This window comes from Pleurodeles waltl, chromosome 10 (genome assembly GCF_031143425.1).
Source record: "Pleurodeles waltl isolate 20211129_DDA chromosome 10, aPleWal1.hap1.20221129, whole genome shotgun sequence".
Taxonomy (NCBI): Eukaryota; Metazoa; Chordata; class Amphibia; order Caudata; family Salamandridae; genus Pleurodeles; species Pleurodeles waltl.
Window position 1 is genome coordinate 507,075,835 of NC_090449.1, and position 14,188 is coordinate 507,090,022.

At 44.6% G+C, this 14,188-nt stretch overlaps 1 protein-coding gene across 1 annotated transcript in view; it reads right to left on the minus strand.

Annotated features, from left to right (window-relative positions):
- Positions 1-14,188, minus strand: part of CCDC12 (coiled-coil domain containing 12) — a 251,075-nt gene that overhangs the window by 12,487 nt on the left and 224,400 nt on the right. Inside the window, exon 3 of the mRNA XM_069210918.1 lies at positions 8,513-8,592. Within this exon, the coding sequence (XP_069067019.1) occupies positions 8,513-8,592 (80 nt within the window). The remainder of the gene's footprint in view (positions 1-8,512; positions 8,593-14,188) is intronic.

The following is a 14,188-nucleotide window of genomic DNA, read 5'->3' on the forward strand; positions in this document are numbered from 1 at the left end:
TGAACGCACACAATGTTAAATAAATGGGTACAGAGTTAGAAAAAAGTTACTTGAAGTAAAAAAAACACAAGATACACAGAACAATGCAGAACAGTCGGCTTCTGCTCAGCAGGGCTCAATTACTGGCACAATAATGATGCCCTGATTAACGGTACAGTAACTGTTCCACAGCGTCAGGAATTCTAGTCGAATAACTGTCTAATGAGGGCATTATTAATGTCAATATGAAAGACAACAGAGCCTGATAAACGGGTTAATAACTGTCAGGGGACATGATCACTGGCACAACTGCAAGGTGCAGGCACAAATTCTGGCAGATACTTCTCTCACTGGGTCATGTTTGTAGGTAAACAACAAAAGAGTTTTTTATTTTCTAAAGCAGCACTGGTTCGTAACACACGGCTTAAAAATAAATAAAAACGGTTGGCATGTGGGAGTGCGTACGCAGAGATGGTGGTCTGTTGCTCATCGAAGGCCACGGTCACTGTGTCCACGGCCAAGCACAGTGGGTCGCAAAAGGGTTTAGTGCTTTCGAAATACCATTTGGCGTTTTGTGGATGAAATCCTTTTCTGCACCAATTTCGGTGCTGTCCTTTGTTGAGCAGTCAGTAACTTTAGAGAGAATGTGAAATACAATACTTTCACTGCTGTTGTCCCCACTGTCTCGTTCTTACCAGTCAAGAGAACCCACGCTACTGTTGTGGCAGAGGTCCATTGCAATCCCAAGACACTTCTAGGCCCGCCCCAAGCCTCCCTCGCCTGGGTGTACAAGCCAAGAGAAACCCGATTAAAGAGAAAACCAATGCACCCACTCCCTCTTCGACCTTGGAAAGACCTATGCCTGAACCCAAGACCAGCACCCTACAAGCAGCAATTGCATATGACCACACATATGCCATCTGACCATGTACACATTCACAACACAAACCTTTTATGTGCAACCTCACTCAGGACACACACTACTACAAACCCCTTTCTCTGCAGTACCAGAAAGGCCCTGTGAAGAACCACAACATGGCCACCCCATACAAACTCCTCTCTACTTAACATATCTCACAGTAGTCCCCCCCCACTTCCCTTAGAAATCTCCTATGCACGACCACACTCTCACCCAAGCAACGGCTTCTCTGTCTCTCCTCCTCTCTTCACACTGGTTCTTTCTCAGCCTATCTCATACTACGGTCCATCTTGGACCAGTAAGCAGGTCCCATCGATCTTCCATATTGTGGCCTCCTGAATGTACAACGGTAGAAAACATGATCTTCAGTGGGAACCAGATTTTAGCTTTCTCTGGCAGTTTGATACATTCTTCCATTTCTGGGTGCAGGGCCAAGTCCTCCATTTTATTCCTACTGGGTGGCAGACACCTCTTGTCATGCATTGCTTGCTAGATGACCCCCGGTGAAAATCTCTCTGGTACAGACCTTTAAGCAGGACTTTAAATGGAAATATTGAAGTGTTGATACTCATTATCCACAGTACCAGTTTGCTCCCAAGAAGAGCGGGCACTCTCCCATTAAAAGCATTGCAGCAGCGCTGAGAAGTGCAGGTCCTCAGTACCAGACAGTACCTGCCCATTTAAAGCACTGCCAACAAGAACACATCACACTGGGGGTTACTCCAATAAGTGGTGAATCCAAACTGTTAGTTGCTCTTCATAACCGACCTGTGACCCCCTGAGCTGTTCCTGGTTTCTCCCCACATCTCGAGCAGGGCTGCCTGCAGCGACACTGGTGACCACTCTAACCCAGGCCTGGCTTCAATGTTGTGCGCTTCTGCTAGCATCCTCAGCTTTACTCAGAACCACACTGGTGCATACATGGACACTTACTACTTTGCTGACATTGCCACTATCACCAGTTAGCAGGGATGCTGGGACATGAAGACTGACATGGGGATAGGGAGAGAGTGGCTAAAGAACTTGGAGATAAAGAGGCAGGAAAGAAAATAAATGGAATAAAGGAAAGGGTATTTGTATATAGTGCCAAAAGAGATCTAACCGAAACTGTAACCTTAAATATTCAGGTAGGTAAGTAACTTGGAGACATCAAGCTCTCAACATCCCGAGAAAAGGTACCATTTTAAATGAAGAACGAGTGAAGAATATTCGAAGTTTGACCTTTAATTTTTTTGTAGAGCTTTGGAGAATATTTTTAACATAGGCATAATGAGCACACCTAGGTTAAAGATGCCTAAGTTTCTCTCTTGTATTTAAGAGGAGCTCCAATGCTGAAGGCAACTCTAGCCCTGATCGTGGTGGCTTCTGAAAATCAGGTAGATCATCTTCAATAACGTGGTCCATCACCAGGAACTAATGACGTGCTATTCACTGCACACAACGAATTACAGTAATCTAGTCAGGCATTTACTGCTATGTACCTATGTACCTATGTACCTATCAGAGTTAGCTTCTAATGACATTAGCCATCTGCAGCAGCACGAACAATCCAGAATCAAGCACAAGACTATCACTTTCTCTTGGAAAATAATGACTTCTCAAAAAGCACAAGGAGATCGGGAATGACTGAACTCTGAGTTTCAACTGTGTGTCCAGGTCCAGACTGCATGACCTATATCTTGGCAGCACTTAGATGTAATCAGCTGCTGTGCAACCACTTTTCAAACCATGAAGGTGTTCTACAAGGCTGTCTATAAAGTTGACCAGATGAAAAATGAAGGTAGACCTTAGTGTTATGCACACCGGAATGGCACCTCAGAACAAATCCTGCTATGACTTGAAGTAGTGGGATCATTTTACAGTTTAAAAGCAGTAATGACAATTGTGATCCCTTCGCTACTTCACAAGTCAAACAAGTCTCAGATGAATGGAAAAATCCTGTCTCATCCCTCAAAAGGGGTAAACCACAATACAGATGAGAGGACATGAACATGTTCCATCAAAGGCTGCATCACAGTAGAGTTATCCACTGCATCGAAGGTGACGGTGAGAGTCAACGGACAAGGAAAGCTACTACACCCCGGTTGACAAAGTCAATGGGTAGGGAATACAAAGGCACTAGTACAGAGACAGACTCTGATCTGAGGGACGCATATACTCTGCTGAAGGGAATACACAGCCATTGTGACTGGAAGCACAGCAACACTGGTCCTGGAAACTCCCAGTGGAGTGGTATGTGGACTGGGCACAAGTTCCCAGTGCAGTATTTCGGTCTGTTTATGAGAGAGATAGATCCAAGTTGGTTAATTTTAGCATACCCGGGAGCAAGTGTATTCCCAGTGGAGGAGACATGCTAGATAGCTTTGCCATGCCTGGGCATGAGTTTATTCCTGAATGAGACAGGGGCTGGTGTAGAGGCTACCTACTGTTCAGCAGTGCACATTCTATAAAATGCTATGAGGTGCATCTTATGTTGCAAGTCCTTTCATAGCATCATACTGGAAGTCCTGTGTGACAATATCGAGCCACAGTAGAGAACAGGAGGATCTCCAGCCTCTTCTGTAGTGAGAGCTACTTCTGATCAGTGAAAATCATTGTGAGCTTCTAAAGGCTAACCAGCTGCTTTCCATTGCGTACCACGTGTTTCCCCCACCCCTTGAGCATGGCCCTTTAACGTTTGTCCTTCCACCGCTCGAGCTTCTGGAGCTGCTTTTCTATCTTTGTTGAAGCATTCCCATCTCGCTGCTATCTGTAGTGTTGCGCCAGTGACGCAACTGGTCGCGGGCACTACCATTGATTAACTGTTGTCAGCCGGGGAGGTCAGCCCACCTCCCCTTGGAAGTATAATGTACCCAGCCCATTAGTCACATGGTAGGAAGTGATAAAATAAACGAGGGCCAGCAGGCGCAGCATTCACGCGCTAGCAGCAAGAGTGCAACCTGCCGGCTGGCCCGTGTGCACCTTGATACAGTCTCCAGTATTAATTATTACGCGCACACAGCCGTGCTCCACAAAACGGTGTCACCTTGTATAACGGAAGCCCTGCTTCACAAAAGGATTACCACCTCTGTTACTGTGGGAAAGTACTAAAGGTGAAAAAATTGAAAAAGACCCAGAAAATTGGCTCTCCGGATTATTTTATTTTCAGGTGACGTTCCTGGTATGGAAATGACAGATCTCCTACTTTCTGAATAGAAAGAAAGTCACTGTGAGAGGCAACATATGCACACTTACTCGAGCAACATGACTCCACTATGCCACACATATCTCTGCCAAAATGCATCACATCTCTTCTCTCCCAAGTAAATGCCTTCATCCCTTAACAAAATTCATAACAATGTCGAATCATTGGTTTGTTCCACCTCATCTGACAAATTCAATGACTCACTGAAACATGCTTTGAACTCTCACCCCTCACGTCCCTTTATCTCGGTTTCCACCATCCAAAGTCCTCACTCCCAGCTGCCACTCACTCTATGAAAACTGAAAGTGTGTGCGCTCCTTTGCAAATGATGTAAAATTAGGACTACTGAGTGCACAAATGATAAATTAAGCCTGAACAATCTCATGCCAGCATGGAGCACAGCTAAATCAGTCTATCATGGCACAATCTCTGTTCTATATTCACCCCAATATATCAGGCAATAACCTTCAGTGCTTTGAGTCAGCTGTGGTTTTACACCTTCTAAAAAAAACAAAGGAATCCTAATCATTGAACATTTTTCCCAAAACACCACATCTCATTTCTATTCTTAGCAACCTATTAAATCACTTTAAATAACATAAAACTTCAAAGCGATTCACTCATGCTAGTTCTCACATGCAAATCACGACATACCGTAGGTCACCAAAATGATCAATCAGATACTCGACGGCACTATGCTCCCACATGGTGAACTCGGCAAAGGCAGTAATCAATTCACCAGCAAAATCATTCCCTATATCCCTTACACACCCAACAATCTGTCTCCCGGATACGCTCACTGAAACATTTTCAGCACCAAAACTTCAACCGCATCATGCCCTCTGAATCCTCAATAAACGCCTCCTATGCTGCTGGCAGGTTCAAAATACTAAAGATTCGCAACCTGAACATTCATACTGAACAAATAAGCTATTATAACAGTCACTGGACGAAGGACTGAACGTCAACACAAGGACTCTGTGAAGCTTCCTTACATACACACACACTTATCTCCTACTACCATCACCAAGCGAGACAGTTATCAACCAAAACCTGAGTTTCTTTCCTCATCTTCTAAGCCATCCTCGGACCAGCCACTAACCACCTGGCGGACATTTGTGTCAGGTACACCTCTCTACAGCCTTGCTCTTCTAACTTAAACCTATTACAACAAAACCCCATGTACAGCCTCAAAATTCCAGTTAATTAACCTACGGGGATCTCTTCACTTGAATTCACTTGCATCTGAACTAAGTTCCATAATCTCACTCAGCAGGTTCAAGACTACTATAAAAATGCTCCTTCTTGCACATGAAAAAATAGAAAGTAATCTTTCCCCATTTCTGCATTCTAGATCCATCTCCCCCAGTCACTGCCTCAGTCCAGGGCAACTGTAAATATGTCAACATGTATTTATACGTAATAATAGATTAATTTTATGTCTTGTTCTGTGACTCAATCGCTTTTCTTCATAAGTCCAGTCCTTTTTATGTTAATCATCCAAGATGATTATGAGCTTTGTACTGCATATGTTGTCAAATGCTCCTGCTCTAAAATAAGTGACAAACACTCAGGCCCTCGTTACGAGGCTGGTGGTCATAGCCTTGGTGGGAAAGACCACAGAATTAAAAGTTGTGGTGTTTGGTAGAAGCCAAACCGTCACAACACCACCTGGCTCACTGGTGCACTCGCACCGACGCGGCCGGCGGTGAGCTCCTCCAGCCCAGCGGCAGGCCTCTGCCTGCTGGCTGGATTACAAGGCTGCAGACTGCCAGGCTTTCCATGGCGGTCACCCGGCCACGAAAACCCTGGCGGTAACGCACCCCCACACTTCCACACACATGCAAACAACCCCCACACCCATCCACACACCTACAAACACCCCCCCCAACCGTACACATCCATTCTAACACTGCCACCCGCTCTCACACTGACATATACACACCCCGACTCACACATACGCACCCCCCTCCACAAACATTCACACCCTCACCCCTTCACAAACACATACATTCACATACACACCCCTCCGCATACGCATACATTCACACCCCTTCACATGCATTTACATACACACCCCCACTCACTCAGACTTGCACACATTCACCCCCACTCATTCGCAGACTTCCACACATGCACCTCTACTCACTTGTAGGCTTGCACACATGCACCCCGACTCACTCGCAGACTTGGACAGATGCACCCCCACTTGTATGCATCCCAATACACTCACCTACTCACTCACACCAGACACACCCCCTCCCTCCGCATATATGCAGACGTCCCCCCACCCGCACGCATACATACATCCAGACCCCCCACTCATTCGCTCACAAACACGCATTCGCACACGCACTCAGACACCCCCATTTGCACACATACATGCACCCACCACACACATGCACCCAACACAAAACCCCCACCCACCACCCACCTTCCCCTTTCAGACAATCAACGTACCTTTTCCGGCATGCTGGTCGTCCAGGAGGGGATGGGTCCGCCAAGCCGTATTAAGGCTTGTAATACAGCAGGGCAGAGTCTTGCTGGTGATGCAACCGGTTTTTCAACTCTGTCGGCCAGGCCGACAGAGTCAGTCCAAATACAACTCCCAATATGGCGGTCAGCAAACCGCCAGCACTGGCAGTCTCTTGGCTGCAGTGGCTTTGGAAAAAACCGCCAAAATCGTAATGAAGCCCTCAATCTGCACTTAGACATACCATACCAAAGCTATGGCTGACATGTCTCTAACATCAAGCTTCATAGCCTTACAGCCCATTCTTTAGTAGAGCCACATACAACATTCTTTGGGTTTTCATCATATCTTGGTCCTCAGCATACACTGAAATGTAAGACTTCTTGTGCATAGACGTTCTGGGCCACCAGTACAAGATTTGCCTTATAACCCTCATTTATTGGACCTTAAGCTAGACCATTCCTCTTGCTCAAGTGTCTCCAACCAGTCGATCATGAGCTACCAGTAGATCACGGACACCTTCAGAGTAGCTTGTAGCCTTGAGTTCATTTTGAGAAAAACATAGGGACACACTTTCTTTTTAAACTTAAGGTAAGTCTGTGTTTATTTTACACAATTATTTTAAGGCTGCAGATAGCAGGGCCTAATAATGAGCAGTGCTGAAGTCGGATTTATAACCCAGGGCACAGAGGTGAAGAACTGAAGTACTGAGGTATTTAAATCTTAAATAAAAGCCTGTGACAACTCAATATTGGAACATGAGAACCAAATTATGTTTCTGAATGCTTTTAAATGGGATGAAATTACAATGAATAGTTAACTTAATTAAGTTAACTCTTCATTTTCTATGTTATCCCATTTTAAAGTGCTGCATTTACAAATAGCAGACCTGTTGCTCCTAGTGGCCATTAGACACTGTGCCATATTTGTAACTGAAAAATACTGTCATTTTTTTCAAATGCGAGAAATATAAAGTGAATATAAATATGTCTATGAGACATGAAAGCAATGCTTTTCTCCACTTTCAATTAAGCCAACCATGTCTTAATATTTTATGAAGCATGTTTCTTCACTTCAACTTCATCCTATTTCAACAAATGGCTGATTATTTTTGTAATATGGCACCATGTCTGCAGGCCACTGGGTGCTAGATACCAGCTGTCTGTCATGTACATTTATAAGATGAGTTTTATGCAATCCATACAAAGTTAACTCTTCAGTTTAATTTTCTCCCATTTCAAAGTGTCACATTTACACACAGCAGGCATCTTGCTCCCAGTGGCTGGGAGACATGGTGTGCTATTTATAACTGAAAAATACAGCCATTATTTTAAGAGGGAGAAATGTAAAGTGCAGAAAAAGATTTCATAATATGAATATTTTTTGCAGAACATTTTTCTGCATTTTATATTTCTCCACTTAAAAATGGTTCTATGTTTGTGCTAAATGTACATGTAAGAGTGCCACTTGTGACATTAGGTATGTCTTGTGCCACAAGTACATATGAAACAGGCTCTCAGTCATCCCATTCATACGCACACATGTTCATACATCCACACAGACCACACTCTTACTGACACACAAACACATATGGTAGCCGTTTCATAGTGCCCCTAGCCAAATAATTTTGTTCAAACCATGGTCTTTGGCTCTATGGACATTAGGCTCAAAGCCAATTAAACTGGGCGTGGGTGTGTCTGGTAAACTGCTCAAATGGCTTGGGCTTCAGCACACCACAATGATTTTCACTGATCAGAAGTAGCTCTCACTGCAGAAAAAGTTGGAGACTCCTGCTCTACCTTTCAAAACACACCAGGCCTCCCGTGCAGCTTGTTCCTCAATCTTTCCATGTATGAAACTTGTCAAAGTCTCCAGGTTTATACATTAGACTACCAAACACAAGTATGACATATAAGCAAGCACAGACAACCCTCAAACGCCTCAAAAAAACTCTTACCTGAAGCTGGTTTCCCCTGTGGCACTTGCCTCTGTTTCAGGATCTCATCTTCTGGTGTATAGTTCCTCAACTTAATCTCCCTAGAAGAGACAAAAGGGGGAGAGCTGATGTTATGTGATGTATAAATACTTAGTTTTAATTGAGCACAGCTTGGATAATAGCATTAGAGAAACAATCTGGAAAGGTTGATGGGGGGGGGGGGGTCTTTAAAGTCAAATGACTTCACTATTGTTCTGCATGGATACATAACGTTAAGTCTCCCAGATAGGGAGGCTCTTGATTGGATCCCATCATTAACGCAGGCCACGAAAGACTTCTTTGATATAGAGGTACCTCCATCAAAGGGGAGCTGTGGGTGCCAATAGCAAAGAAGTCTGTTTGCAAACACATAAAATCCTGACTAGAGGTATATTGCATTGCCTCTGAATTTGTAGGAAGTGTTTTTAGTGGCATAACAGCATGGTTTGGGAATGTCTATCTGAATAATTTTTATTTTTAACTGTAGAGTCGGTTTTTCAGTGGAGGTGTCATATGATCTACTTTTTGCTACTGCTGATGGTTATATCATGGTTAGACTATATAAGGCGAGGACTGCATTCCTATGTGACCAGTGCAAAGTAAAAAAGTGAAGAAAAAACATACAAGTTTTTAATCTTTTATCTGGTCAAGATAGGACTTTTGTCCTATTGATTAACAGGACCAGTGAAAGTACAATCTAAAGTGGGGAGGAGACAATATAGCCTCACAGATAATGGGGGTTATTCCAACTTTGGAGGAGGTGGTAATCCGTCCCAAATGTGACAGATTTACCACCAGCCGTATTACGAGTTCCATAGGATATAATGGACTCGTAATATGGCTGGTGGTATATCCGTCACTTTACAGTCACTTTTGGGACGGATTACCACTTCCTCCAAACTTGGAATAACCCCCAATGTCTCCCCTGCAATAGAAGGAGTCTATGGCAATTGCAGATTCAATACAAATGGGATAAGTGAGGTTCTCAAAGAGAACATCCACTTCAGTGAAAGTGTATGCTGATTAGGAATGGATCTACCTTTTGTATCAGTAGAGCTCTACACCTCTTTAATCATCTAAATTGCATCTTTTGTAGGTGAGTTTATCTAGGAGGAATTGAGCATTCTACATGCTTCTGTTCAGAGAAGTCTTCTCAAGGAAGTCAAGAAGATGACTTCTAAAGTAAAACTAAATAGAAAAGCCGCTTTCACCAAAAAAATCTTGGTTGCATGTACAAGATCCAGCATAGGTACCAGAAGAGGGGATTAGGTCAGTGTTTAACTTGTGCAGTGGTGAGCACTTGGACTTATATTTCATCACACTTTGATGCAGATCCCACAAGAAAGAAAAGGCAGATAATAGGAGCAAGAGAAAGATAGGGAAACAGTGACAAAGGGAGAAAACAAGAGTGAAAAGAACCTTCAAGAGTGGAGTAAGGAGATATGGAGTGTTGGGAGCCTTGAGGTGGAATCAAGGCTAGGCAGCATTTGTATTTGGCAGGGCCCCTGGAAATATGTGGCAGGGGAGAATCACATTATAAAGCAGGCTGAACTCAATTATATGGCAAGAAAAGGCAAATTATGCAGTGTTAGAAATGGTAATATTTCTTGTGTGGTGTACTGTCTGATCTTTTCACTCACTGTTTTTCTGGTTTGTAAAACTTTGTGCACTTTACCCGGGTAACAAGAGGTAAAGTGTCTGTGCTCCTCCTTCTTACATGATGAAATTGGCATAACCCTAATTCACATATTTAACTTACCTACAAGTCCCTAGTATATAGTACCAAGTGTTCTCTGGGCCTGTAGGTCACCCACTGCAGTAACAGGGAAAACATGCATGCACGCCTACACTTTGTAGCCTGACTATGTAGTTTTATACTGCAAATTACACATGTCAAAATAAACTCTTCGGACATAGCTAAACCTTCCTTTTAAATATTAATAAGTTAGCCCTAAGTAGGCCTTGCTGCCGATAAGATAGGCTGCATGGTACTTAAAAGTAGGACTTATGTAAGTTTAATGTTAATCATGCCCTTACAGTGAAAATCTCTCAAAAGCAATTTTCATTGTAGCAGGGCAGGTTGTTCCATAGGAAAGCAGTGCAATATAAAATGTAATTTAATTATGTTATCTACGGCTAGGAAACAGCTATAAAAATTACCACTGGACTTTTTGAAATATTTCTTACAAGTCCAACTCACTGGTAATAAATATTTTGGAAAAGTTAATTTTAGAAATTTACCTTTTCTCTTCCTAAATCTTCTGGAGGCCCATTTGCATGAACTCTAACTGTCCCCTGGTAGCACAATAGCCCCCTTGATGAGGTATGGAATCTACTCGTTGGGTATGGGGAGGTGTGTTTGTTGCTATGGCAAGATGGCCATCTGAGATTTGCCCATGGCCTTGATTAACTTCAGAGTCCTACCCTGTCATATGCAAATGTTAGCTGACACCTGGGCAGGGCTCTTCTTTAATCCCCTAGTCAGTCAAGCACCAAATCCAATGGGAGAGAAGGTGCTCCCTGAACTGGTTTACTATCATGGGCATATACACCACCGATTCCCTAGAGAATTATACAGCGCACCCACCACAAAATCCTGGGCTAACGTACGCCATTCATGGAGGCTACGCAATTCCACACACATAATACATGTGCATGCATACATGATGTAACCCTGCCAGTATGAGTCTGTATGGTTGCAGTACTAGCTCTAAAATTGTATGTGTTGTGCTATGCTCTCAGTGTGCTTGATTGGGCTGCCTGAAGACTAAGCAATCAGGAGGTTTCCTGATGGCTAAGCAATCGGGGCATGATACTATTAGCTGTCAGCAGCAATCTTGGCAAGGCTTAGTCCATAAATGACCAATCCCCTGCAGGACCCGTTTGCTAGGCAATCTGGACTTCAAGCGGCACCACACTTCTTTGGATCGTTCCAGTGTTCTGCACTCGGCCTGGCAAGTGGCCTAGTTCCTTAAGGACAGCACTCCCAGTTAAGCTCAGCACTTCTACCGGCTCTGATATGCCCTGCATGCAGGCTCAAGAGTAAGGAAAAAGGCCACAGTAAATTGCGCACTGCTGTGGGCATTTTCCAAAGGAGGCCTGGTCACTCTGACCGTGCGTCCCACTACCAGAACAGCGCATCTTACAGTTCTGACTTATCAAGGGCATAACATAGTATCAGTTGTGCCGGTCTTTTACAAGCGCACCCGGACAGTGAGCTTCACCCACACTACAAGCCAAATTGTATACATGAAGCACATGTCTGAACCAACAAAGACTGCATAACGCTACTAGCGCTTCAATGGACAAACAAAGGCTGTCTAATGCTGCTTGCACTTTTAACCAACATATATGCATAAATGGTAAAAGACTTATGCAAGCAGACTAACCTAAGAAAGACTTGTTTGCTAGTGCATTGTTAGCTGTTATTTCTAACATTTCAAGGTATATGGATACAGCATCTACACTGGATAAATGACCAGTTGCAAGGGGTATGGTCAAGAACAGTTGTACACATAGCACTTAGACATTTACTTGTGAGGAGCTGGAGCCAGTGAAATAACTGGTGGCAATAGTCTGCAGATCTTATGAACAGTAAGCAGACATCATTTGTTATATGCCAATCTGGTCACATGAGAGGTAATAATGAGGAGTGAGTGACTGTACACAGAAGAAAGTGCGAGAAGTAAGTGTTGAGTAGCGCAGTAATTTGTTTCTGCTTGTCTTATAGTGCACACTACCTTCTCAACGCCACCCGACAATCATGGATGAGGATGACAGCTATCCAATAACATCAGACGAGGGTGGCCAGTGAAGCAGCAGACAAGATCTAGTTTATTATTTTGTCCCATTCCCTTCACTGTGACCTGGGCCGGCAATAATGCGATCCATGTAGCTTTAGAGGGTGTGGTCGGACAGCCTGCAAACATCGCTCCTGTTGAGTCAGGATCATATGCCACGTTAGTGCAACTGAACATAATGTGTTCTGACAGACTGCCTGGCCCACATATACTACGGACCTGAGTGATGGATGCAAATCACATCTTTCTGTTTTTCATATATCTGTTTATTCAGAGTAGCATAGTCAAGAAATAACCACATACAGCAAAAGGGAAAAGGCAGAAAAACAACAAAGGCAAAACAATAGCAGATACAACATTTAACCGTGCCACGTATCATAAATTAATAGTTCTGCAGGAGGTGCAGACGACAAGTAAATGACAAATAAATCAGGGGGGCAACCCAGTCACCAGAGTCTAATGTGTTATAGTGAGACAGCGTAAGGACTTGACCCCCGAGAGGAGCCTAAACACTCCTGAGGTATCGTACCTGTGGTGGACAAAGCGGCTCACAGCATGCGCGAACAGGGCCATTGTGTAAGACCGGGTATCGGTCCATGTGGGGAGGACACGCACGTCGACGGGAGGCACAACCAGGGGATGCCTGCGTGAGCACCCCAGTGGGGCATGGTGGACCAGAGTGCAGGGAGGGTCTAGTAACTATTCAAAAGGAGATGGAGGTAGTCTCAGATCCCTCAGGAGGGGCGTGAGTCATTTTTGGCTTCAATGAGTACTATGAATGCGTCCCAAATTTCATAACCACCATCTGATAGACCCCTTGAATGTAGGAGTCGTAAGGTTTGTGCTTCTGCCTGGGACCGCTGAAGTAAGACCTGCAGCCACATTGTATGTGCTGGGGCATGTGGGGCCTTCCAGTGAGTCGCTATTAGGTGCTTAAACGTGATTTAGGACAAGTCCACAAATTTATGGAGATGTTTGTCTCCCTTCGCACGACGACGCAGCCCCAGCAAGCGGGACTCCAGGGATGGAGTTAAGGCATGATCAGTGATTTACGCTATTGTAGTGGTGATATGACCCCACGCCTCCACAAGCGGTGGGCAGTCCCAGACCATGTGGCAAAAGTCTGCTAATGGTTTCGCATATCGAGGGCATGAGGGGTCTGAAGCGGGGAACATGCGTTTGATGCGGGAGGGAGACAAATAAGTGTGGTGTAGATAATTACACTGGGTATAGCAAAGTCTGGAATTCCGTGAGACATGCCTGACGGAAGCAAGTGCAGTGTTCCAGGCTGCTTGCAACAGGGGAGTAGGGCATGCTGTATCCCAGCGGGCATGCACGCGCTCCAATCTCGGACAGGCGTTCAGCAGTAGCCTATTGTATATCCGTGTGATCACTTTTTTGGTGCTCTTGAGGTAAAGAATCACGTGAGGATTTGTGACGTACGCGGTTCATCATCCCCGAATCCCAAGTGAGGAGCAATAAGTGACGTATCCAACAGTATGTAAAAAAGGCCCCCGAAGGAATCCCTGTGGTTTCAACAAGTTCATTGAACTTCAGCAGAGTAGCCTCCGAACAGAAGTCGCCCATGCTCACGAGCCCCGCTTCCCACCAAGGGGCCATGTTGTGGTTAATCAGTAGGTCGCGGGCTCTAGGCAACTGCAGCAGTGGGATCAACGGTGAGCCTGGTATGTGAGGGCCCTTACCGTGTACATATTGTAGCCAGCATGTTTTAGCAGCGTCTAATATGATATGACTTCGAAGTGCGGGACATGATCTATCCAATAACCAAGCCAACGGCGAAGTCGGGGCAAGCAAGTCCATCGGCACCTCTCTCTCAGCAAAGCAGTGACCCCCCCCC